The sequence below is a fragment of the Fulmarus glacialis genome, unplaced genomic scaffold, assembly GCF_000690835.1.
Source record: "Fulmarus glacialis isolate BGI_N327 unplaced genomic scaffold, ASM69083v1 scaffold15928, whole genome shotgun sequence".
NCBI classification, from domain to species: domain Eukaryota; kingdom Metazoa; phylum Chordata; class Aves; order Procellariiformes; family Procellariidae; genus Fulmarus; species Fulmarus glacialis.
In genome coordinates, this window is record NW_009229143.1 from 92,812 (window position 1) to 118,285 (window position 25,474).

The window sequence follows — 25,474 nt, forward strand, 5'->3', positions numbered from 1 at the left end:
AAAAAAACCCACAAAACACTGTACACAATTTTTCAATCAACAGTTTTACAGGAAAGAATAGATACTTATTTTAAAAGGTAAAATAAAAACCACCCAAAACAAACAAGCAAAAAACCCCAACCCGATGAACTGTTGTAGGCTGCAAAGCTTTACTGGCTTTCATGCAATTTATTTATGAAATCTCAATCATCCAAAGCCAGTCCAGCTCAATAGCAGAACCATAAGCATCTTACACAGACCTGCAGCAGTCCTCCTCTCAAATCGATGTATATTTTCGGAATAGATTGCTCTGGGCCAGGATCACCACTGTGCTTACACCTCTTGGCTTCCACATTAACAGAGCAGCAAAAAGGGCCCATCAGAGATCTGGCTCTTTCTTTGAGACTTGTTTTAAGTAGGAAATCTTTTATGTCAAGGACAAAAGATGATCCATGGATTCCTAAAAAGAGAGACAGACAATTAATCTCACTCGTAGTTATTCTCCCAACAGTTATGTGCTTATTTCCTGACTTCACTTTACCATGAGCCTGGGAATCTCTGCCCGCAAGCAATTACTCACACAAGTAGTCCCACTGACTTTCATGGAAATACTTGTGTGGACAATTGCTCTCCTCTCCAAGCAAAACCATCACAGTTGGGCCACAAGACTTGTGATTTTTTTTTTTTTTTTTAGCTTGCTCTGCTGACACTATTGAGCATGCTTTATACAGTGTTGCAGTTATGCAGCAGGTATGTCTCATGCACATTCCTTACAAAGAACTATTTGCCAAAACATTATGACTTTTTACATGTGTGAGTATTTTAAGGTTTATGAGAAGAGACATTTTTCATTAAACCATGAAATTTTTTTTCAAAAGAGTATATTAAGAACAAGAACAGCTGCTTCACTTGATTATATTTTAAACTGATAGGAAATAGCTATTTTGAACTATTCTTTCTGCTTTTGTTCAGGTTAATTATTATAAAATATTGCCTTGCTAGACTTTGGAGTGCTTAGCAGGAGAATAAGGGTAATATTTGAACTCAAATAATTCAAAACAATTACTATAACTCAAAATATTTAACATGTGTTTACCTAAAAACCAGTTCAATCTAAACTTTTCACATCATAACCATTTGCACTTTACATAGCTTTATAAAACACAAAAATGATAATGGCAGGTTAGATTTATGACAGAACTTATGTACTCTCATTAAAGACACAAACATTTTTAGGAAAGAAACACTATCTAGAAACGTCACATCTCTTGTGAATTTAACTTACTGCAAATCACTGTTTAATAAAACAAACCATACTTAGTATCTCTGTATTTCTTCTGTATATTTACATGAAAAGTACTACATCCGAGGTTGAGTTAACTTTTTTCTATTCTGGTGCTCGTACTTGGACTCAACACTGAATATTGAATGTCACCATACTTTATAATGCCCACGGCTTATTTTTCTAATGAAACTGGGTATTTACCAGAGCCAAAAGATTAAAAAACACCTAAGGCTTACATACAGTTGTTTTAAGGTACAGTTCCATTTTATATTTTCATACCTTTGCTGGTAGAAAAATCCCACAAAAATACAACTCACTCTTCTGAATACATGCAGTAAAACTTCTCCTATGAATCTCTTTTAGAATCCAGAAAGAAGTCTGTCTGCATCCTGGGAGTTATGATTTCATAATACCGAGAAATATTTTATACAATGGAAAGAAATATATTGGATTTTTTTTTTTTTAATCCAGCATCCACTAGGAAGGTGGTCCAACAGTCCCCATAGCAATAATGGCATTGAATTGTATTCAACCCGAGTAGGAACCACAAACAAGAAGAATCTCTCCCTTGAGCAATTTGGAGTTTAGTAAGAATGATCAAGAGCTGGGGCGAACCTTTGTCCCATGCCCATCAACAGGACTGTTGTCACCGACTGGGAAAGGAGTTTTAGCTCTGGGTTATTTAGGCTGGCTTCTGAACCCCTGGGTCTGGTCTCATGTGTAATATGTTTATACGACAGAAACTGCTCAGTGTTTTTTTGACTTTATTATCAGTGATAATCAAGAAAACTAACATCAACACACCCTGACACCTCTCCTTTTGGTACTGGTTCAGACTTGATTCTGTAAACTGTGGAATGAAGCAGCTTCACACACAGTCTTAAACCAAGAAAAAGAGGTATTTTTATGGGAAAGGCTCACCCTCACCCTGCTATGCTCACTCTAGTTATTTTAAGAGGCACTACAATATTTGGAAATTAAATTTATTTCATACTCTACATGGAACTTTGATTTTAAAGAGGAGAAATTCTCAGTAACTATTGCACAATTCTGCAATAGACAGAAATGTTCTATAGTTTTATTGGAATATGTGCCAAGTTGCAGAACTAAGAAAAGGGAAAAAGGAATGCCAGAATACAAGTGGTTTTATTTATGTTTTCTTTCACTGGGATTACACTTGGAAGGATTATGCTTTGCAGCCTTTTTCTGTTGTCATCTCAGCTCCACAAAGTAGAAAGAAAACACAGTATCCAATGGCTTGGAACTGAGGTCCAAAATCAGCAGTGCCTCTCTCAAATGCTATGTAAACAATGAGAAATGAAGACACAATTAAGAATAAGGAAGTGTTGGAAATTTTAAATAAATAAAATATTTTAAATAAATAAAATAAAACAACTGTGGATACTTGTGTCCTACAAATACTGGGAAAAGCTCAGGGACTCAATGAGAGATTTTTCTTTTTCTTGCTGCAACCCAGTTTGCTCTTGTATAGGCAAGAATCACACTCTTGTCCTTCCTAGCAGTTATATCTACATGCCCTTTTGGGAATGAAGTGACTCTTAGTACAAAAACCACTGTGCTCTTAATTAAAAAAAAAAAATGCAGAGAGCATTCAGACAAACTTGCACAAAGTGATATCTTGAGGAAGCTTAAAGAAAACAAATGAAGAACAGCAAGTATGCACAAACCCTAAAAAGCAATAGTAAATAAGGAGATCTCTGGGCCTGAGGGAAGCTTCAAAGGGGTACCATTACTATGGAAATCCTAAAAGGATGACATTAGAAAAGAAATAATCTCACATCCTAAGGGAAAGGAGTGAAGAAATACCAGTATGCACTAGAAGGGAGCTTATTTTAAGACTGCTAAATGCCATACTAACATTCAAAGCATATGGTCAGTTAGCGAAGTTGCTTTCCTATGGCTAAAGCAATCATCTCAGAAAGGTAAAGATGCAAAATTTATGCAATCTGTTTTTTTCCCTCCCACACACTATTTTCAGTCAGTCCTTTCATGCATTTCTCACAAACTTCTATTGTAGAATTCTAACTTCAGTTTAAACAGATTAAATCAAAGTCTCCACTTGAAATGAACTTGAGATGGCACCACACAGAAGTAATATATCTTCATAAACGATTGTTGTGATATGTAAAAGTTAACTTGTTCTGTTTGGATTATTGCTCATGAACACCAACACATTTTCTGTACGTGCAATAATTTACTTCTAGGAACAAATAGTTTCATGACTTTTAAAATACTCCTCCGAGAGACTAATAAATATGAAGCACTTGCTTTGGACAGTGTTTAAAAAATGCTGCCAGCCCTCCATTGTCAGACTCCACCCAGACCCACAACAGCACCACAATATGCTGCCACGCTAACTGAGCAAAATAAAACTTACAACAGGCTTCTGCATGCCATTGGGAAGGATTACCTTTATGATGACATATGCTCAAAAGGAATACCCAGGTATTTTTATACGGTTGGAAATAACGTAGGAGGGTTTGAAAAAAGCTAGCACTTGCTTGGTAATGTCAAGAAATTAACTTGCTCAGAAATTAAAAATGGAGATCATTACAACAGAACAGTGAAGAAAATTTACTAAAAGACAACATTTGCTTTGATATTCTAACATCTTTCTTTTTTTAGTCAGTAGAGACTTGATTTATGCTAACATTTACAAAGACATCTCATAGGATCTGAGTACCCTAATATAGTTATAAATATAGTTACATTAGGGTCTCTATATAACTATAATATAGTTATATTAGCGCTACCAATAATAGGAGGCTCCCTGTTTGTTAAACTGCCCTGTGTGCATAAATCCATTTGTGTGTATAGAAAAAAAAGAGCTGGCCCATTTTAATAGATGCAGCAAATACATTAAAACAACCCCTGCCTTACAGTAACAATCACTTAGTGTTTAGGCAAAACAGGTGTTAAGAAAGAGTTTTGTTATTTTTCCTGGTTCATAGACAAAAGGAGAGAGAATGTTTTGACGCTAACTATGGACTTTCTGTTTTAAAATACCGATATTTGAATCGACTCCAAATGAAACAAGTAGAAATGTAGCAGGAGGTTTTTTCCTTCTATTATGCTCTGTGCATTTGCTCTTCCTTAGATAGCTGCAACTCCTGTTTGGTTCACTGCACTGTCACCTCATACAACATAGAACATGATTTTAACTGGCAAACTTCTATATGGGAAAAGAGTTTTAAGAAAATGGAAACGTGTATTATAATAAATTTAGCAAATGGCACTGGACTATAGTCGAGGTATCTCTTGAAAAGCCTCTTGGAAGCTAGTAGCTTTGCTACAAACCGGAGCGCTAGGAAGAAGATTGCTTTTCTGAGTTTGGGGCAGCTCAGAAGCAAGACTCTGTCCCAGAGCACAGAGCCTGCCACGCTGGTTCAGACTGGGCAAGATGCACATGAGCGATGTGGTCTGCACCGACCGCAGCAGCTGGCAGACTGCATTCCCACCCAAAGGATCGCGGTGCACTCTGAAGGAAGAAGTCCAGACTCTCCCATGGGCCCTCCATGCCTGGGCGGCAGAGATACAGTCCGGCTGCTGAGGGTTAATTAGCAAGTAGTTTTCCTTACTACCTTCTGCCTTAATGTCACGCATTACTAAGGTGATAATCTGTGATACTTGCTTCTGAGCATTCACTCTTCATATCTGCAACTTCAGTAGCTAGTTTAAAGTTGCCAAAGATACTAAACCAGCTTTGAATACATAAATATGTTATTATATCTAATATATTGATACAATTATCTACAAGATTTTTTTCCTCTTAAGAAAACTTCAGATACATCATGTAATGAGTAGTTATACTACAGTTACACTGCTCTGTTGACAGGTATCTTCTACGAAGCAGCTTCTGAGAAGAAAGGGTAACAAAGCTATGAAAATAATTATAGCGGAAATACTGCAGTTAATTTAAGAGTCAGCCAATTTATTCAAGTCTGGAAACAGCAGTAGCAAACAAATGGTGAGATGTAGTAAAGGACAATTTTCCAGGAGAGATTTAGTTAACGATCCACTGACCGCACTGGATTTCTCATTAGTGTCGAGCTGAATCTTATGACGGTTCATTCTCCCCACGAGAACAGTATTTACACATTACCAATTAACTATTCTTTAGTGAAAGAGAGTTTTTCAGCATTACGTGGGGACACATGTGGGCTCTGTAAAAACATGAGATGTGTAACACACGGTAAACAGAAAGTAATGATCTTAAACAGGCCAAACCCTTGAATTCGTCACTAATAAATGTCCCCATGCATTCAGCAGTCCTGGCTGCTGGGAGCCTGTTTTCTTCAAATACTTCAAACACTAAAATCCAGGAACATTTATTATTTTAATCCATTACAGGCAGTGCTTGATTTAACTTTATTGGTTGTGGTGGTGGTAGTGGTTATAGTGGGGGTAAAGCTATGTTCTTTTACACATCATTTCAAAAGGGCTTAATTATATTTTATAGCTCAGGCCAGGAATCCTGGTTGTTTTGTGTCTAACAAGGTTCAAATGGAGTTCAGGTCAGTGATGAATCAGAAGAGAAGTCAAAGATGGTTATCTATTTGAAATGAGCTCATCTCCCTTAAAGAATAACTGGGCAGGTACATCATGTTCATTACACTACTGTACACTAAATAGCTGAAAAATCTCAATTCACTTGTCAATTTGGTAATTTTGGATTTTGTGATGCCTGATCAGAGAGGGCATATTAAAGTTAAGGTCTAAAGGGATTTTCATTTTTGGTCAAGGCTGTCTTTGGTATACAATAATGTAGAATATATTTGTAAAGCTCTATATTGCCCTATCATATTCTAATTAAGTGCAGAATAACGCATAATGGAAAACAACAAAAATAGTGTTCATTTTGCATCCATGAGTCCAGCTTTCAAAACTGAGTGCTATACTGACATGAATAATACTTGGTCCTTGCATCATAAACATTTTATTTTTAGATATCAGCAGTTTTCAGAAAAGTGATTAAACATTCTTACTCCAGTTTTACAGATGGACATGGAGAGGTTCTTCAATTTAAAAAAAAAATCTATGTATTTTCACATCTTAATTTTAGGCGGTTGGTTGAAAACTTTGGTTTATTTTCAGGAGATAGCTGTACCTACAACCGTCTTATAAAGTTGTAGATACTTAGCACGACTAAAAAATCAGACATTGAATGGCTGCACAGTAAATGAAGCATTACAAAATAGTGGATGCCACTCAAAATGTAGCCTTACATAATTGCCACAAGGTTGAATTAGAATTACAGCTTTGGCGTCTTGCACCTCTGCTCTACGCTTGATTCAATGGATTTCAACTGCTTTAATAAACTAAATAGTCCTTGAACTAGAGGGTAACTTTTCTTTGTAAATAAACCATCCTGAAGATAGTGCCTGGCAGCACCTGAGCTGTTTGAGTCTCTAATAACCCAGTGAATTATGCTTGTGGAAGTCCAAGGCTTGACAGATATACCCAGGCCACACAAACTGAACAGGTTTCCTTGCACTCTTGGGATGTGGTTCCCCAGGATTAAGGCCAGACCAGATCCAGCCTCCTATGTTCCAATCTTCTCCTCCCTTCAATCCTTCCTCCCCCTACCTCCTTTATATACATCTCTGAATTCTCTTTTGTGCCAGCATGGTCATTAACGTGTACCTGTCCAGTGAGCCAGCTGAAGGAGACGATCTTGCTGGAAACTTTTCTTTCCTGTTGGGTTAGACAGATCAGTGCCCTGACTCAACTCAATGAACAGCTGCCCGAGTAAAAGAGCTAGCACAAGGCAGAGCGTGGAAATGTGCGGCCACAGTAACCTAAACTGCCTGTGGAATTGCACCTTTTGTTTGAGACAGTGAGTTAGTGATTTCATCCCATAAAAAGTATTGTCATAGAAAAAGAAGAAACGTATTGCCAGTATGTCAACAATTTAAACAACTTAAGGAACTGGTCCTTAAGGCCAGGCAATAATGCCTAATCTCTGTGTTCTGTACCTCACACTGCAAAATGCAGATTGAACTGCAGGAATTGCATAGAAAGCATAAAATGTACAAAGAAAACATTCAGCTTTCACTGTTATCTGTATTTCCTCATCAATGTAAATATTCTATAGAATTTACTACCATGAAAATGCTGTATCACCTACTACTGCCACATATAGCACTGGGATCCACATAACAAAAGAAATTCCAGTCTCAAAAAAATATGCAATTACTTCCACAATAAAAGCTGAAGAGATTACAAAAACAACTGTATTTCATTTGGACCCTACTTTTTAAAGTCGAGTTATTTAAACTGTAAATGCAGTTCTACAAAATTAGTCCACACTGTCTTGAATCAACAACCTACAAATAACTTTTTTTTTTTTTTCTTTTTTTTCCCCCTAGTTAATGTGCTAGTTCATCAGTAGCAATTCTGAACCCTGTTACAAAGTACCAGTAGGGAATCTGACCAGGATTAATAGTGGTACTCAGTCCTGGGATTAGGTGGTGTCTTGTTTCATGGATTTTAGGCCATCTGTTCTTCCCTCCTACATTATACTCCTGCAGAACTATAAACGCACCTCCACCTCAGGGACTATAGAAAGGAATTAGAATTCTTCTGCTTTTCATTATCACAAGATTCAGTAACTCATTTCATTGTCAGGATAATCCCCTTTTACTCTTTCTTTTGCGCTTGCAGGGTATGCCAAAATGACAAATAAAATCCCAGATGTTAGAGACCTGATGAGGTCTCCACCTTTTCTTGAGTGTTGGGTTTAAGCTACTTGGGACATGGTGTCAAATCTGACAGGACCCTGATGCCCACACCCAATATTCATTAAGGTTTGTTAGTGATTTGTATAGCTGTCTACAAGCTGCACTTCCACCTCAATCCTCAGTGGCCATTTAAATATTTAGTTTGTCCTCTGGCTTTTACTGACAAAGAATTAATTTCCTATTGTTCAAGTTTTGGAAAGAGTTTATATTTCTTTCTAAAAGTAACAAAGGTCTTCTGGGTGTTGTAAATGGCTTGTTACTGCTGCATATTATTTTAGGTAGTCATATCTAATTTAATGTTTTATTTCCCCATGGGCTAACTTGCATATCTGCAGCATCCAAAGGCTATGACAACGCCTTAGCAGAGTTTTCTCGAGAGAGTCAGTTAAGTCCAAAATGAAGTTTGGTCTTTGCTCTACACCAATTAATAGCTGCATTTAATTTTTAATATTTCTGTAAAGTATCTTAAGTATGTAATTTCTTTCAGGTTTAGTAAAAATATGTGCGATTATCGCACGCTCCACTAGTTTTATTTTTTTCCCTTATTTACACGCTAAAGTAATCACCTCTGCCTATGGGACGAAGGGCTGGGGAATTCTGTTTATGATCTTTGGAATATTTTATGTCCGTAACTCCCTCAGTTCAGACATTGAACAGCAAGACTTCCCTCCTGTGTCCAGCCAGAGCAAAATAAGGCTGCACCGAGAGGCTACAGTCTTCTTGCTGTCTTTCACTCTGGGGAGAGTACAGTCCTCAACTTCTCTCATTTATCTGCTCTTTTGGCAGGTAGGTAGTGCTAATTTCAACACCAAACCTAAATTAACTAAAAACCATATGTTTAGAATCGCATTCTATTTCCTAGTGTTTATTGCTAAAAATTATTTTAACTTTAATGTGACTGTTCTGGAGTGAGCTACATACCTCACGTGTGATACCAAGCAATTTCAAATCTGACTGGGTACATAGCACTCGAGAGCTCTAGTCACTTTCTAGAAGATGCCACATACTTCAGAGGATAAAAATCACTGAACCAGGTCTAATGATAGTTCTTGAACTTGGGGTTTTCATCAACTGCACAAATAAACTGCCAAAAATGAGCTAAATGTTTGTTATTTGGTTGTTTGAAATGGGTACAAATTTTAACTTGTAACTTTAAGCCACAAAATATAAAATGACTACAGATAATTATTTTATTTAACGTCAACATAACTTAAACTCCTGCCCTGAGTGTGAGCCGACCTCCGCCTGTGGGAGCCCACCAAACCTCTTCTCGCTTGGTAATGAAGGACTACAGGCTGCTTCACATATCTGCTGAGATGCACTTCTTGTACTTGCAATGCTTCACATTGATTCCTCTCTCTCAGATCTGATTTTACTTTTCACTGTAAATCATCAGTGAATCCCTTGGTATCAGAAAAACGATACTGGTAGCCTCTTCTAAAGTAAAATGAATAATATCTTTTTTTGGAAAAGGGATTTTGTTTTGGTCTGTTTTTTGCCAATACGCTGCATCACATTCTACAATAGTATTACTTTACTAACATCGAAATACTCGGGATTTCACCATAAGTACAGAGGAGAACATAAGTATTCTAGCAGAAATAGTAACCATGTTGTTATAAGTAACTGTTGTATTAAAACATGAAAAATGTCCAAAAAATGAAGTCCCTTGACACCTAAAGGTTTGGGGTTGTATAACAGTGCAGCAGGATATGTAGAAATGGAGGTGTTTTAATTTGATCCAACTGCAATGTGAGTGTTCAACACTTAAAATTGATTTTGTTAGAAGTGAAATAATTCAACTGATTAGCCCCTCTGTTTTTCAGAAGCTACATCTTTTTACTTTTATAAGAAATTAAGAAGAAAAATTAAAACAGAAGGCCTTTCGCTTCCATGATTAAGCCTGGAAAGTCTAGAGGGAAAACTGATAATTAAAAAAAAGTTATATGGCAAGCTTTTTTCTTAATTTCAGCTAAAAAAATCAAGGCATTACACAAGGTCACGCACTTTTGTTTTCCCCCTATAAGGGAGGAAAAATGCTGACAATACATTCTTGCGAGGTTTTTTTGGTAAATAATTCCTAGCAAATAGGATTCCTTACAAACCAACTTCATCTCCTACATTAAAACTCATCTGGAAAAGGGGTCGTTTACACTGTTTATAAAACACTGCCACATAAAATGTGTAAAAAACCCATATTTCACTAAAAATAGCTTGCGTAAGTAAGGGATTAGAGTAGTTTCTACTGCTATAATTGTTCCTTTGTAGTTTTTTCCATGATGTTTTTGAACAGTGTTTTTAACTATGTTTATTAAAGTCAGCACATCAAAAAGGATCAAAGAGAAAGCTAGTGAGAACCAAAGAAACCCCAAGTGTATTGTGTTGTCTCACTGGGGAGTTATGCAGATTCAAGTAAACAAGTGCAAATTGTTGAGGTTTTAATGAAAATTTTCTACAATTATTGTATCTGAAGTCATTCTATATAATAACATCTGTACAGCAGATGGCCATACTGTACAAAAGGCAAGCAATGCTCCTTTTTCTTCCTCTGTTTTAACAGTACATCTGAGATGACTACTTTTGTCATTGTGCTTAGTTTGGTTCAGCAAATAATTCGTAAAATGCAGCTGCTGCAGATGGTCACAATAGTTATTTGACTGTAAAATCAAAGACACAGTGAAGTATTTGCGTATTAGTTTCATTCTATAAAAAAAAATCTGACATTAACCCTGTTCAGCTCAAAAGGTATATCTATAAAACCTTTTGTAAAAAGAAAAGTAGTGAAGAACGGACATATTTAAATACTCCTTGCTCACAAGACAGCTACTACACTTTTTTTTAATTGAATTAGCTTGCATAATTTCTTTGCAATAATAAAACAAATCTAGTTAGTAACTGTGGTATTCTTCTAAAGTATTTTTAACACAAGATTATAATACCGTTTCCCCCACACTGACTAATTTATCTTCTTTCCTGAAGTCGTAAGTTCCACTTTGGTTTCTATCAGCACTTTAATTTCAGATTAACAATTTTAAATAAAAATCCAAACAATTCATTAAAAGAATTTTTGACAGTTTCAATCAGTTTTGTGGAAGTGTGTCTTTCGCACTTCTTGAAACTTAAAACAATTTATTGCACTGTCACAATAGCATGCCAAACCTCATGCACATGTACTTTTCTTTTTATAAAGCAAAGATAAGGCAACTTTAACTGGAAAAAAATGTGAAAAGTGCCTGTTGATGTCTATTTATTGCTGGTTATGAAAGTTCTTCATATAGAATAACTAATTTCCATTTTCATTAGATTCAGCATCAGTATTGCTTTACTTAACAATGCTTGCCAGACTACAAACATACTGAAGATTCATGTATAGCTTGTGACATGAAAAATAAAGATTGGCTTCCTCAGACTGCCAGAAGAATTAAGAAACAGAACTTTGAAGCAGAATATTTCTGCGGCTTAACGTGCAAGGCAAGGTACGTCCTCCTTCTGGGAGGATGAAAAACTCCAGGGTAACTGATATACACTGCTGAGTTTGCCAAATTGCTTTATAGCACAGTGACAGAACGGGCTCGGCTTTGATATATCGAAGCTTGCTCTGGACACCGTAATGTACCATGGGACGGATAATGTATAAATGAGAGAGGGGAAGTGATGGAAGGAAAGAGGATTATTACACAGAAAGAAAACTAGAACTATTTAAAGGACGTTAGAAAGGCCTTTTACTCAGTTGCAGTGCTTTCCATGCTAGGGTTGCAATCCGATTGGAAAAGCGTGGGAACACAGGCACTGCTCCTGCCTGTACTGCTGTTTATTTATGGATAAATCAAGAGTTTCAGGCTCCAGTACTTTCACAGGCTTTCATGTCCTATGAACCTTAAATTTTTCATTTTTAACTTTTAAAACAATAAAGAAGCACTGAAACTTGCTGGCCTGAGGAGAAATATTTCTGATGAAAAAGAAATAAATCACCACCTTGCTTGGCCTACAACTTGTTCCTCTCAGCTACAGACCATTTTACCTCCTAAGCTACTCTGCCAACTACCTACATCTGGGTCATCTCCACATCATGTAACGTACCGTCTTATTAATTTTATTAGAAGACTAATAAAACAATTTACAAAGACACTCAAAATGTCTTCATTTTAAATGAGCCTCTGGTATCCTGTTAGTTGTACCCAAGGTGTAAAGTTTCCCTGCAGTTCTGCAGTAATGAGGCTGGAGCGCCTGCTTTTCCCTGGGTGACTCTCAGCTGTGCAGAGGAAGCATGTAAAAATTTAAAACTTCATAAGCCTGGAGGAGAATAATGGTATGACCCAATATTTACATAGTAGCATACGTCAGGGCTCTGAACAATTATTTTTGTACTTTTTTTAAACAGAAATACAGGGTCCTTACAAGAAAATGTAGTTATAGAGTGAAAACTGTCAAAATTTTGCCCTTTGAAGTATGTGCTGAATTATCAGAATACCAGAATAGTGGTTCTCGTAACCACTATTCCAGCCAGAATTCTGTCAATAAATTAGTAATTACAAGCTAGGGGATATTAACTACAAAATTAAGCACTCTTGGATGCTGCCTCACTGAAAGGAGAACTCAGGTAATGGAGTCTATCAGGGATTTGCTATTTTCTGTTGTGGATTTATTATGTTAGCTAGAGGAGTTCCCCTCAATGCCCCACGCTTTAAAATGGTTACTAGACCACCACTTGAACAAAGCAGTAGCACTTCCAACTTACAAAAACTCTTACCTGCAGTTTTATGTCCACTTTTAATATTCAGGCTCCCACTGAGGTTTGATAAAGAGACTAACAAACCAGGTTTACTGGGATGTGGGATGGTTTCCATAGAAACAACCACTTGAACGGTGTGAATGGAAATTTTCTGGAAGCAGGAAAGGGCTCGCCACAAGTTTTCTTGTACTGAAGCCTTTTGCGCAGCGTTGGTGCGTGCTGCAGGTAGCAAATCCTTTGTACTGGGGTGTTTGGTTATCGAAGTGACATCCTCATCTGGAATAACACCAGCTGACAGACCAGCCTCCTTCGTGGGCTCATCATCATTTGTGGTTATGATTTTCTTCAAAAACTGGTTTATTTGATCAAGTCTGACAAAACTGAGATTTGCTTTCAAAGGTTTTGATATGTCCACATTTATGTCAGCTGTAGGAGAGAATTGGAGAAAGAAATATGAGAAGCTATAGTGCAATTATTCAAGCAATGTAAAAATATTAGGCATTTAGTTGAGATAACATTATTTCTACCGTATTTCATTAAAAAAGACTGAATCAATGGTAAAATATAATGAAACAATATTTTTAGCAATAAATCTGTATTAAAACATCATGAAAATACTGTAAGCAATCTTCACTATGTACAGTTTTGAAGGAAGAAACATGTCACAATGTCGATCTTATTTCCTTGTTTCTTCCCAGGGATCACCAGAGCTATCTGAAAGACACACACTTCATTCGAGTGTGTAGGAGGGTAAATACATTAGTCCTTTTGTGTCAGAATGAAAATATACTTCACATTCTCTTGAGTTTTACATCCAGTAGAACTATTTGACTAAACTCCAAAGCCAACAGCGAACGTTTTCAACACATTTAAATGAGTGAATAACATGTATATTCTCTTGTTTCCTACACAGCTGATGTGCAGTATTCTTCAGTGCATTTTCAAGATGACATGTGAAATAAAAAGCAAATATAAAAATTGAGGTATGTTTAGATTTCTTTGTTTTCCAGGGAGATTGGAATAACCTAATACTTTGAAAATGTTCTTTGTCTCCTTAGGAAAGGATTTTGGTACTTCCCAGACTGCTAAAAGTCTCACAGAATTTTTAGAAATCACAGCTAATATGAACAACATTGACAATAGTGATATTTTAGTAGCTGAGATGTTGCAATTACCAAGATTACTTCACAAATGGGAAGCAGGATTTTATGATGGTTGGAACTTATTTCTGTGTTGCTGTCTGCCTTTTTATCAGTACACTACACTGCATCACAGAAATCCAGCTTTAACTTAGTTTTTAAAATTTTTCATTTCAAATTCAGCTTTCACCCATCAATGAGACAGCTACTATGGGCAGGGGGAAAAGTTTGCTTTTCACTTTGCTGTTTGATTCCCACCACCCCACTCCCAAGAACCAAAAATGATTAAAATTCTGTGCATATATCTAAACTAGGCTAAATGATCAGAGAAAACAGCACTAGTTTCAAGTTTCATTATAAATATATATAGGAAACACTGTTTGTTGAAGGTTTTACACAGATTAATGAGTATTTCACCAAAATTAGGAGCTAGTTTCAAGTTGTCCAGGATCACGTTCTACTCTTAACGCTGATGCAAACTGATGAGCTCGATTCTCCCATTCTTTAGGTAAATTACAAGGCTGTAAAGGGCTGCCACAGCAGAACTTCGGAGCTGCTCTTAAGTGTAGGTTTATACTGACTTCAGAGAGTCCCAGGCACATGACAAAGCATTTTTCTGACCCCCAAAAATATCTGGGGGTTCTAAATTTCACTCAGATGCTTTGGTATCTGAATAGATAAGTCTCTGAATTATAAACTAGCACTTTTTCTACAGAGATAAGAGAAACTTATTAATAGCCATGTAAGATTTGTTATAGCTGAATTAAAAAACCCAAAACGATCTTAGAAAAAAGTCTGTAGTACTCCACAAGCCACAGCTAACTGAAATTTAAGACTGAAAACCTATTTTAATTGTAACTTAAAATTTTAATTAATGGTTTTCTGAAAATGCTTTCTCTTGTGTTAAAGCCTTGCATCCTGAACTAGAAACTGTGGCAAAACACTAGGTAACATGTGGGCCTAGAAGATACTTGCCTGGTAGAAAGGCAAGTATCAAAGCTAGGAAGCTGGACATTAGAAGAGAACAAGATTTTTAGGCATCCAAAACCACACATGATCAACTTGGAAGATTTTTCAAAATACTTGACTTATGTACCGGTATTTTTAATTAAAAATAAGGGAAGAAAAATGTCACAGCACTTTTGAAAATCTCTCCACTCTTCTTGGCACTAAAGAATACCCCAAGACTCGCCTGCCTTTTTGCACACATCATTGGTCCTCTCCTCCCTTTGAATGGAGAAAGAAGACTTAGAAAGAAGAGACCCATGTGACATTATGATATTAATTTACTTACGATACTTAAATAGAAAGGAGTGTTATTCTAATGAAATGTTTAAAAAAAAAACCCCAAAACATAAAACCAAACAAACAAATGAGCAGCATTTTGAAATGACCCAAGTTTGAAATCCAACTCACACTAGGATTTAGGTTTCTGAACTATTTAGGCACTTTCAAAACAAGTCCTTTATCGACTTAATGTTCTCCATTAGTGATGTAGTAATAAAGAAGTAAAATAGAATAGATGTTCTTGGCTTTGCTACATAATTAAATTTGTAAGTTAGTAAATGAGGAAAGGACCCTTATTACTTGGTGTGACAGCTTTCACATCTAGCTGCTTTGTCAAAGGCACATTTTATTGCCAACACTTTCCTACGGTAGTATAGCCCAGAAAAGGAAAAAACAACAAAAAACCCTACAACCCAAAAACTGCTTAGACGTAAGTTGGCAGAACAGGTGTCAAGCTAAAGCCAAAGAGCAAACTGATTGAGAAAGATTTAAAAGGAGATGAAAATGAGAGCAATAGTTCTCTCTTGGGCTTCCTCAGGCCAGGGCAGAGAAGACATAGGGCACTGGTGAAGCTCAGCGGTGGAATGTGCATGGCACCTGTGGTCCTGGGCCTGTGTTTTATCACTGCTGTTAGTCACTTGTTTTCACAAACACTGCGCTCATCCAAGAAAGCAATAAAAAAATGGACACTAGGACACCAGAGAAATGCAAATGACTTCCCTGTTTTCTGTTTGGAAACTGCACATTTCACACAGAAAAATGTTGTCATGACTGATAACTTGACAAAGGTTTTTATTAAGTTATTATTATCCAGTGAACCAGCCCCGATTGAAGGGGGTGGCAGCCAGAGGCATAATTGCAGAAAATGTAACTCTGGAACGTTCACTGCAAATAGTTTAACTATCTCATAATGACACAGGTTATTTTTACAACTGGGGAAAGATTATGTAAGGAGATTCTTTGGCATTTTCAGTAAAACATTCAAAAAACAAAAATCCAATTGAGCAATCAACATGGTTTTAGTCTTTGTCCTGTTTTACGCTTTATACTTAGCGCTGTAAAAGAAACTTTAACATTCCTTCTAAGAAAAACATATTTAAGTGATGGGCAGAAACAGTGAAAACTGGTGAAATATGAAGAGCTATTTATAGCAGTTGATGAAGATAGATGTTCAGCAGCTTCTCCAGTGGCTCAAAATGGGCTAAAAAGAGATGTTACAATGTCAAGGGTCACCTAGATACAGCTGGAATAAAATTTCCAGGGTGCAAAATCCAAGGGTAAAAGTCTTTTTAGATTATTTTAAACACCTTGGGAAGCACACCACACAACACTGTGCAGATTCTGTACCGGTGGGAAAACCAAAGGTTCCTATAATTCAAACAACTCTTTGAATGGTCCAAAATTACATCAGAATGAGGATGACAGGGCAAAAGGCAGCTCAAAGCCACCTTTAACTCCTCAATTACATCAATCTCTCCTTTACCTACTCGTGACTGGCTACCACAATTATACCCCAATGCTTTCCTTAGATTTAAGACATAATAGCAATAAATTATTTTGCCAGGTGTTATATATTTCCAGCAAATAAATAGTAAAGAAATTACTGTGCCTGTAAACAGATTGCGTTCAAGTGAGTTATTTCTGGTTATGTTTAAATCAGACTGAACTAGATTATATCAAAGCAATATTTTTTATTACAGTGTAGCATTTGAGTGTAGAATTTGAGATGTTCTTTCTCTCTCTCAATTTCTTTACTGCATCTCTTTAGATTACCCAGTAAGTCCATATCTGTCAATTATTAGTTTCTAATTATCCTTCACAACTTTCTGAACAGCTACTAGGAAACAGGATGATGAAATAACTATTGAGTTAAAAGGAGATTAGATAAATATAAATAAATTACACTTCTTATATGCTCCCACCACACCAGGAGATGACTTAACAGCGAAAGGAAAAGAATCACGTTGCAATAATGAAATCAGAGAGGGAATTCAGGTCCCAGAGGCGATTCTACGGCATTTATGTTAATGTACACCTTGTGGGGGACCAAAAATCAACTGGAATAGTTTCCTGAAAGCTGTTTCCAGCTATTTTCTCATTTAAAAAGTTCCAACTTCACTTGACCCATTAGTCATCATATTACTTACATTTATTATGTATTTTGAAATCTATTACAAAAAACCCAATGGATTCAATATGGCCTGTTTGAACAAAATCATAACATCTATAAAAGAAAACCTATAAGCAACACTCTGAAATTTCTGTCTGAAACAATTTCTTTCTTTGCTGTTTTATTACTTAGAGCTTCAGATAAAAAATTTCAGGGTTATGAGTATTTTACCCTTGTTCTCCATAACATTCAGATTTGTACTGTGAAGATATAATTTTATTCTGTGAACTTGGGGTAATGATATTACTCAAAAGGACTTTTTATTTGGTGGGCTAAGGATGAATAAGCAACACAAAAATAACAGATCCTAGCAAGTTGCTTTAGGTCAATCCCAGCTCTTACTGAAGTCAGTGGGCTTATTTTAAAATATGCCATAACTTAATGAACACCAGGTTACTATTTCTATGACTAATAAACTACCATAGTATACTTTAATCTGAAAAACCAGAAAGTAAACTCCATGAAAATTATTTATAAGCTTTATTTATAAGACTGGGATCTTTTCACAGACTATGAGAAATGTTAAACTGAGAGAGAGAAAAATATGGCATTTTCCAATAATTTGTTCACTTCTCATACCCCTCATTCTGCAATGGATCTTTTATTTCTCATAGCTAATACAGAAAAGGCCAGGTCTTTCTTCCTCAGGCTGGACATGGGTCTCGCTCTCCCCTACCCCAAGAAGGCTGTAAAATATTAAGCTTCTTAATAAATAGTACTGCTATAGAAGAAACTACTATTTGCCCTAAACTCTTAGAAGGATTGAATTTCCTAATCCTAAACAGGAGAGGAGCAGACAACAGGCATGAAACATTTTACCACCAATAATACTCTTTCTCTGGGAGCCACCCATCCTGATGTAAGGAGTCTAACAGAGGAAATCTGAGGAAGGTAAAGGTAATCTTGAGCCCTGATTCTGATTTCGAGTCAGGGTGGCCGTTCAGTAACAGGGAAATGGCTGAATTGCAAAAATTAAATTTATAAAAATAGGAAAGAGAGAGACATGTAAAGAAAAGACTAGCTGTACTGTTCCCAATTGTCCCTGGTCAGGCATCAAAAGAGAGACAAATTAAAAGAAATTGAAAAACAAGAAGAATACAAACGAATTGTTTTTATCCTCTAATTCATCATTCCCATTTTGGATCAAGGGAAAAGAAGGAAGAAACTTGAGACAAGGCTTCAGAGGCCATCTGCAGTCCATCTCGTATTCTGCTTCTTTGAGACAGATGCCAATTAGTCTGGAAGAGGCTGGTAGTCACTGCTCAGTATTTCTATCTACTGCCGTCTGTGTGCTGCAGCCCCACAGAAGCAGCTCTCTAAGGCCAATATGACAAACTACAGCTTTCAGGGAGCTTAATCAATTCGAGCCATGTGGAGTGTTCCCCAGCGGTAACAACTCCTGCTTCCACAACCTAGTATGTCATTGACATTATGCAAAGGTGACACGAAGACATTAACAGCTCTAGCTAGCCAGTGCCTAGGTTTGAGATCTCAGAAAAGGCTCAGTGATGTAATTCTATTATTTTTCTTAAAGTGTCACAATTGAACCAAAATAAATTGTTGTAGGTCAAGAAGACCAAAGATGCCATTAATAAAGGATGGAGGGTTACTGCTATTCATAGGATGTTGACTGAAAGGAAGCAACTGTGCAACTACCAAATATCTTACAGAAGTGTGTCAAGGATTGGGTGGTGAGGCCAAAAACTATAATGTGGGCATTGGGAGGCACTACCATGAAAGGAAAACCCCAGCTAAGGGAAACATTAACTCTCTCAACAGAGAGTCAGGGAAGTGGAAGCGCAACACAGTATGATGAAATAAATTGTTCCAGGTCATGAAGCAGGTTTGCGGAAAAGAAAAGAACCCATAAATATTAACTCTCTATTATCTGCTTTAGCTGCTGAATAATACATCTATATTGAGACATACATGAAGAAAGGAAAAAAAAAAAGAAAAAAAAGAGGACTTCAGAAAATTGGGCAAATGTTTGAAATAAGTTTTAAAAAGAATGCCAATACACTGAAAAAAATACCAAGAAAATATTTTCAAACTTATTCATGTGGCTTCAGTGTGCAGTCTTCATTTTCAGTACTTAGGCATTTAAGAAACTAAATTTCATTTAAACTAAGCTTTGCAGACATTCCTTTTAGAAAGGTACTTTGATAATTTTACACATTATTACACTGATATTACAGACAATAGATATGTCAAAAACAAAGCAATACCTACAGGCTGGTACACCTGTTTGGAATATTTCTCTTTGCCCTCTTAATCAAGTAAGTATCATTTCATGGCTACAGTGTCAATGCTTTAAAAACTTGTTTGTAAAAGAGCAAAGGGAAAAAAAAACTACTAGAAAGCTCAAAAGTTTTGCAAATGACCCAGAGTTAATTAGAAAAGTCTGCACCCTGGCTAGTTCCCCTTCTCACGTGTCAGCTCTCATTAAATCAAAAAATTCTCATTTCAAAGTTAACAAACACCATGGTTAACAAAACTGTTAAACCGGGATCAAGTGGGCACATTCCTAGGTTTATATATGATGTCATGCTAAGCAGCCCACAGCTGAACTTGCAAGTAGTATGAATGATTTTTCAATATATTAAGTATCTGATCTAATGCTAATTTTCTCTCTATAGGCTAACTGTGCTGGGAACAGGTGGCCCTGCTTTCAATTACGGAGGGCTAACATGCCAGTGTGAGGCCTGGATTAGTTCACCTTCTCACAGGGAATTTGCCTCGGTTGGGAATGGATTTATTATGGCTTCACACATGGAACAGAGCTCATGTCAGCTGAGGGCAGTGATACATCATATGATTCAAATTAACCTGCTGTGGATGGTTCCGCAGGGCTGATATTGTGTATTAAAATGACGACATTTTTAAAACAGCTTGAAAGAAACCAGGATTGCTGAAGTGCAATGGTTCCAATTTGTTCCAACTAATCTATCACCTGCTGGAGGTATTATTCTAGTGGGTTTCTGGTAGCTGCTATTTTCCAGGTTTCTCCAATCCACTGACCTTGCTAATGGATACAATCGTTGCCTTTGCAAACTGGGGGAAAAAAGCTGGAGAGAGTGCCATGGTGCAGTTTTGCTTTTTATGCGTAACCCTAGATCCGGTACTGTGCCCCTCGTGGTGTCCAAACAGTGCCAGGGAGGGACTGGCAGGAAAGGGCAATCCCCCAGGTCCCCCAGGTCTCACTTTATCTTTCAGGGGGACATGGTATTTCCTAGTTTGTCTGGGTAGTTTCTTCTGTAGAAATTATTTTGAAAGGTGAAGTATCAAGGACCGCAGTTAATTCACACCTTGCCTAACATCTTCCCAAGAAACTGTTGGGGGAAGAGGACTTTGGCATAAACCATCTATATTTTGTGTGCATAAGTATTTTAAGGCAATTTGTATGAAGCTGTATTTCATAAACATGTTTTGTATCATTTGCATGCTGATATAATACATCAAAAAGACAGCTTTTATAGCTAAGAAAGTATAGCTGATTTAAAAAAAAAAAAAACAAAGAAAGGACTACAGGGTAAAGAGAATAAATTTTCAAAAACTATTAAAGCAAGATGGTCATATTTGTTCCTCACCTAATGAATAATATCTAATGCTGAAGCAATAAATAGTTCACTTACATGTATTAGACAAGAATTAGATGTACAATCCAGTAACAGACGGAATATAAAAGAGAGAGGGTCACATAAACTGATGTAGATGGAATTTAAAAAATTTTAAATAATTAGTTACTGTAGAAAGAGAAAGAATAGTCCTTTAATACATTGTGAGGTTAAAGTTGAGGTCTGTTCCCACAGGCCTGATGATGAATGCTTATTTCTCCTAGGATCCTATTACCTGAAATCTGGAAGAAATACCATTTTTCTTTAGTTGCCAAAAACGTACAAAATAATCAACTCATGTGGCAAGAAGTGCATTAATGTATCCTGTTATTCTCATTTAATTAGTGGTTTCCAAGTTTAGCTACTTGCTGTAGTTTTTTGATCTCCGAGCTAATATGGACTGACAACCTGGTTTCCTGAGTGGTGAAACCATACGATTTTTCTATGGAACACTAGCTACTTATCTACTTCAGCTGACAAACTATTTACAAGAAGTACTGGTTTTATCTAACACAGCAAACACTGGGAACCACTTGCAGATTTTTTCTTTTAACTGCTTGCATAGTAGTTTGCATCATAAAACATAGGCATGTTTGATTGTTACATTTGAAATTTAACCTCAGCATACCAACAACATATTTTGTAAGAAAAATGACATTACAATTAAACCGCTGAACTTCGAACACTTAAAATCTATACAGAAAACTGTATAGTTATCCCAACGGCTACATCCAGATTTTTGTCTGCATAGGCACAGCTTTTAAAAATGTGCTGACTTTTCAGAACAGCAGATCAGCTGTACCCACCAAGTAGCACTTACTAGTGCATCCAATGCATTTAATAATTTACTTACTGCAGTTATAAAACACATATACGTAAATGAATATGAAAAAATACAGTATGCCCTTAGAAAACATGCCAGTTAGTAGCAGCATTATTTGCCAAATGTTCACCAAAAAAGAGTAGGCCTTTGAGAACTGCAACATAAGAGTACTCCAGCAGTGCATTTATTTATTCAATTTATTAACTGTGATGTCTCCCATCACAAATATCGTTTGTCTGGTGACCTTATAAGAGCTCTCAGGAGTTCTGCTGAGGTTCTTGTTCTCAATGAACAACTGCCAGCTTAGTTAGGATCTGGTGATGTAGACATTTTCTCCAGGCCTGCTGACGGCCAAGCTACCTCACCCTGGAAGAAGTTGTGGTTAGAGGACTTCTTTCCCCCCAGGACAGTTAGTAACTTATTTTCCAGTAGCCTGCTGAAGCGCTGTCAAGCTTTCATAACTCTTTGCATGTGCTGTTCTGACGCAATCACATGCGGAAAGCACCTTCCATTACTCATCCAATGAAACCTCCAGCCCCCAGGGAAGGCTTCTTGGTAAAGGTTAGTTTATTTGAAGAGGATCTCATAGTGGCAACAGCTGAGATTAGAAAAATCTGCAAAGGAATGCAGAGCTGTTATGTTATATTACACTTCATTAAAATTCAGAGTAATTACTGTTGAGTCATCATAGTTCCAATTAGCAGCAAAGATGATAAAAAAAAATACCGCTTGGCTAGGAAGAGATCCTGGAGGAAACCTCTGAACTTTTATATGCTTTGTGAGAATAAATAGACTGAAGTCTATGATGCATTGATTTATGGCTTTTCAGTTCCCTATTTAGCCAAATACCATGGAGGGGAGAGATTTAACACCGATTCAAGATCTGGCTGAACTGTTGAGAATGGATTAGACACTTAGACTACTTGTGAATACATACTTTGCAACCTGGTACCAACTTCCACGTTTGCTAGTTTAGTTAGAAGTCTGTCCTACTGATAAGAGAGCACCAGGGAAACATCTTCAGGTGTGTAATAAATTAAATATGAAAGCTGTGTCGGAAAACTACAGTGAGAAACTTGAGAAAAGGGGAATGCACAGATGAAGGGTCTGGGAATATGGGAATCTGCCAGATGTGGGGAGAGAGGACACAAAAAAATTGGGGGGGGGGGGGGGGGAAGGGACGAAAGAAAACCAATCTGGCAGCAGTGACCAAAAGGACACTGATAGTAGGTGTCTCTACCCCTCTTGCGCTGGTCATGATCAGAATGAAAATCTACTATTATTACCAATTAATCCTTTAGTTCAAATGGCAGTAGAACATGCAGTAGGCCTGAAGGTTCAAAGTCCTATTAATGAAGCCAAATAGGGATCAATATAACAAAACCTCTGCATTGTCAGGTGGTTTTAAAATCTTCTCTTAAAATAATGCTTTTAAGGCAGCACAGAAAACAAAGAAAGGGGCAATGATGAGGTTGTTCACGTACTTTATTTTTTCCTCAAGACTCCTGCCTGCCGGGTGCAAAAACCAGATTTTCAAGTTACTTAACCACAGTATTTATAGTCAGCAGGTAAATATGTATGTCTCATTTTCTGGTTATTCAATTTGAAGTCCTGAAGTTCAATTTGAATATTCTGGGGTCTGATATGCAGAAGTGACTACTACTTCATACAAAGACAACATGAACTGTGTTTCCAACATCTAAATTTCTATATTTTTAAGTACCTTGGAAAACTAAATTGTGTGTTTTAAATTGGTAACCTTAATATAATGAGAAAACCTTTGATCTTCTTGTGCCTTAGATGCCTTCCGTGAAAAGGCGAGAGCATACTATTCCATCACCCATGGGAGGGTTGTGCAGGTAAATTAGTACTTCTCTCGTGCTCAGATCCTAAAGCAGTAAGCAACGCAGCAGAAATAAGTAATTCTGCTGGAGAGCCAGGTTTAGATAGTGTGCTATAAGACTATGAATAGGTTACTGAATGAATAGGAAAACCCAGTACTGAAGAGTTGCTCACTAAATGACTGATAACAGCTCATTCTGTGTGCTGAGTGAAGTAAGGATATTCAGGGGAAGAAAAAAGTTACACAATTCAATGAATTGTAACAAATATGCATAAGAGAAATGAATTACGATGGCACAGGTAAATGTAAATTTTGTAACTTTTAATATAACCTCAATTATATTCTACATAGTAATGTAGTTATAAATACATAATTCACAAAACAGAGAATGGATGACATCAATTTGCAGGAGTTTCTGACACTCTAGGAGTGAAACTTCAAGTCACATTATTTTAAGTCAATGCTAATAAACCTTCATACTACACCATTTATATTCTGTATTAATTAAAGAAACACAATACCACTATTTTTTAAATTTTACAATATCAACGCTTTAGATGATAGAAATTTCCAATGCCAGGTATCCAGATTCCAAAGAACCCAAGAGAAGGCGGCTTATAAAAATCTTCAGAAATGTTTCAAAAGTCAGCTTTTATAAACATAACTGTAATAAAATTTCAGTTGTTCTAGGGCTAGAAGCAGGTAGGTTTCATTCCGTTCGAAATCTGCCAACCTCAGCCTTCTTGAGGAGTAAAATTTCTAAATTTACCTTGGGACCTATGACTGGTCCAGGACTGACCATTCCTCAACTTTTATTTCAATCCAGGGTAATTGCTGGAGGAAAATTCCACATTCATTAGCAAGGAATACGACATTTTTCTGATGATCTAATGTGTGTGTCTGTGTGTGCATATCTACAAATAGATTACATTAGAAAATAGAGATTAAAGTGCAATGCTTACCTGGTCCATTAAGGAAGTCTTTAATTTGCACAGTGATAAGAGGAGGCGGAATACCACTTTTAGCATCCACCTCTCCTGCTAGTGTCTGCAACCAAATCTTGCAATAATCCAGAGCTTCTGGTAGAGTCTTCCCAGGATCTACAGGTGATAATGATCATAGTCATTAATGATATTCCAGGAATATGATACATAACAAAATGCTACATACAAAATGGATTAAATAAAATTAAAAAGTTTAAAATGTAACACAGTAAATAATATTCCTAATACCACTGTTATATATAGCATTTGTGCCTATAGACAGATGCATGTGTATAACAATTCATGCATACATAGGCAAGAGGGCAAAGCTGTAAATACACAAAGTGTAGAAAACCTGCAAAAATATGAAGTAAAATATGAGTGAAAGACATCAGTTACCACAAGATGACTTCACATAGCACACAATTTTAGCTTTAATTGTGATGACACTTAAGCAAAAGAATCTGTGCTCAAAACCTGCTACTTACAGATTGTATTTTCATTGCCAGGTAGAGAAAATAATAACGGAAAGATAAATGATAAAGGCTAAAAGACCAGAATGCTACCAGATCTCAGGAATAGAGCATAATGACAATGTGGTTTTATCATTCTCTTCGGAGTTTCACTCTATAGCTAATCAGTAGCTATTCTTGCATACCACCTTGAATTGTATTCCTTTCATCAGTTTATAATATTACAATAGTACATTAAAATTAATTTCCTCCAAGTGCTATTCTTATCTTCATTTTCCGCTTATCACAAATGACAAAAACAGTACTGTGAAAAGGCTTTTTAATCTTTAGCAACTCAGACCTTCATTATAGTAGTGCTCAATTCTGGCACTCCATTTCTTAAATT

The 25,474-nt window shown here is 36.6% G+C and overlaps 1 protein-coding gene across 1 annotated transcript in view; it reads right to left on the reverse strand.

Moving 5' to 3' along the window:
- Positions 1–25,474, reverse strand: part of VPS13B (vacuolar protein sorting 13 homolog B (yeast)) — a gene marked incomplete at its 5' end in the record, with an annotated part of 117,271 nt that overhangs the window by 82,505 nt on the left and 9,292 nt on the right. Inside the window, 3 exons of the mRNA XM_009583756.1 lie at positions 240–439; positions 12,776–13,183; positions 24,596–24,733. Of these exons, the coding sequence (XP_009582051.1) occupies positions 240–439; positions 12,776–13,183; positions 24,596–24,733 (746 nt within the window). The remainder of the gene's footprint in view (positions 1–239; positions 440–12,775; positions 13,184–24,595; positions 24,734–25,474) is intronic.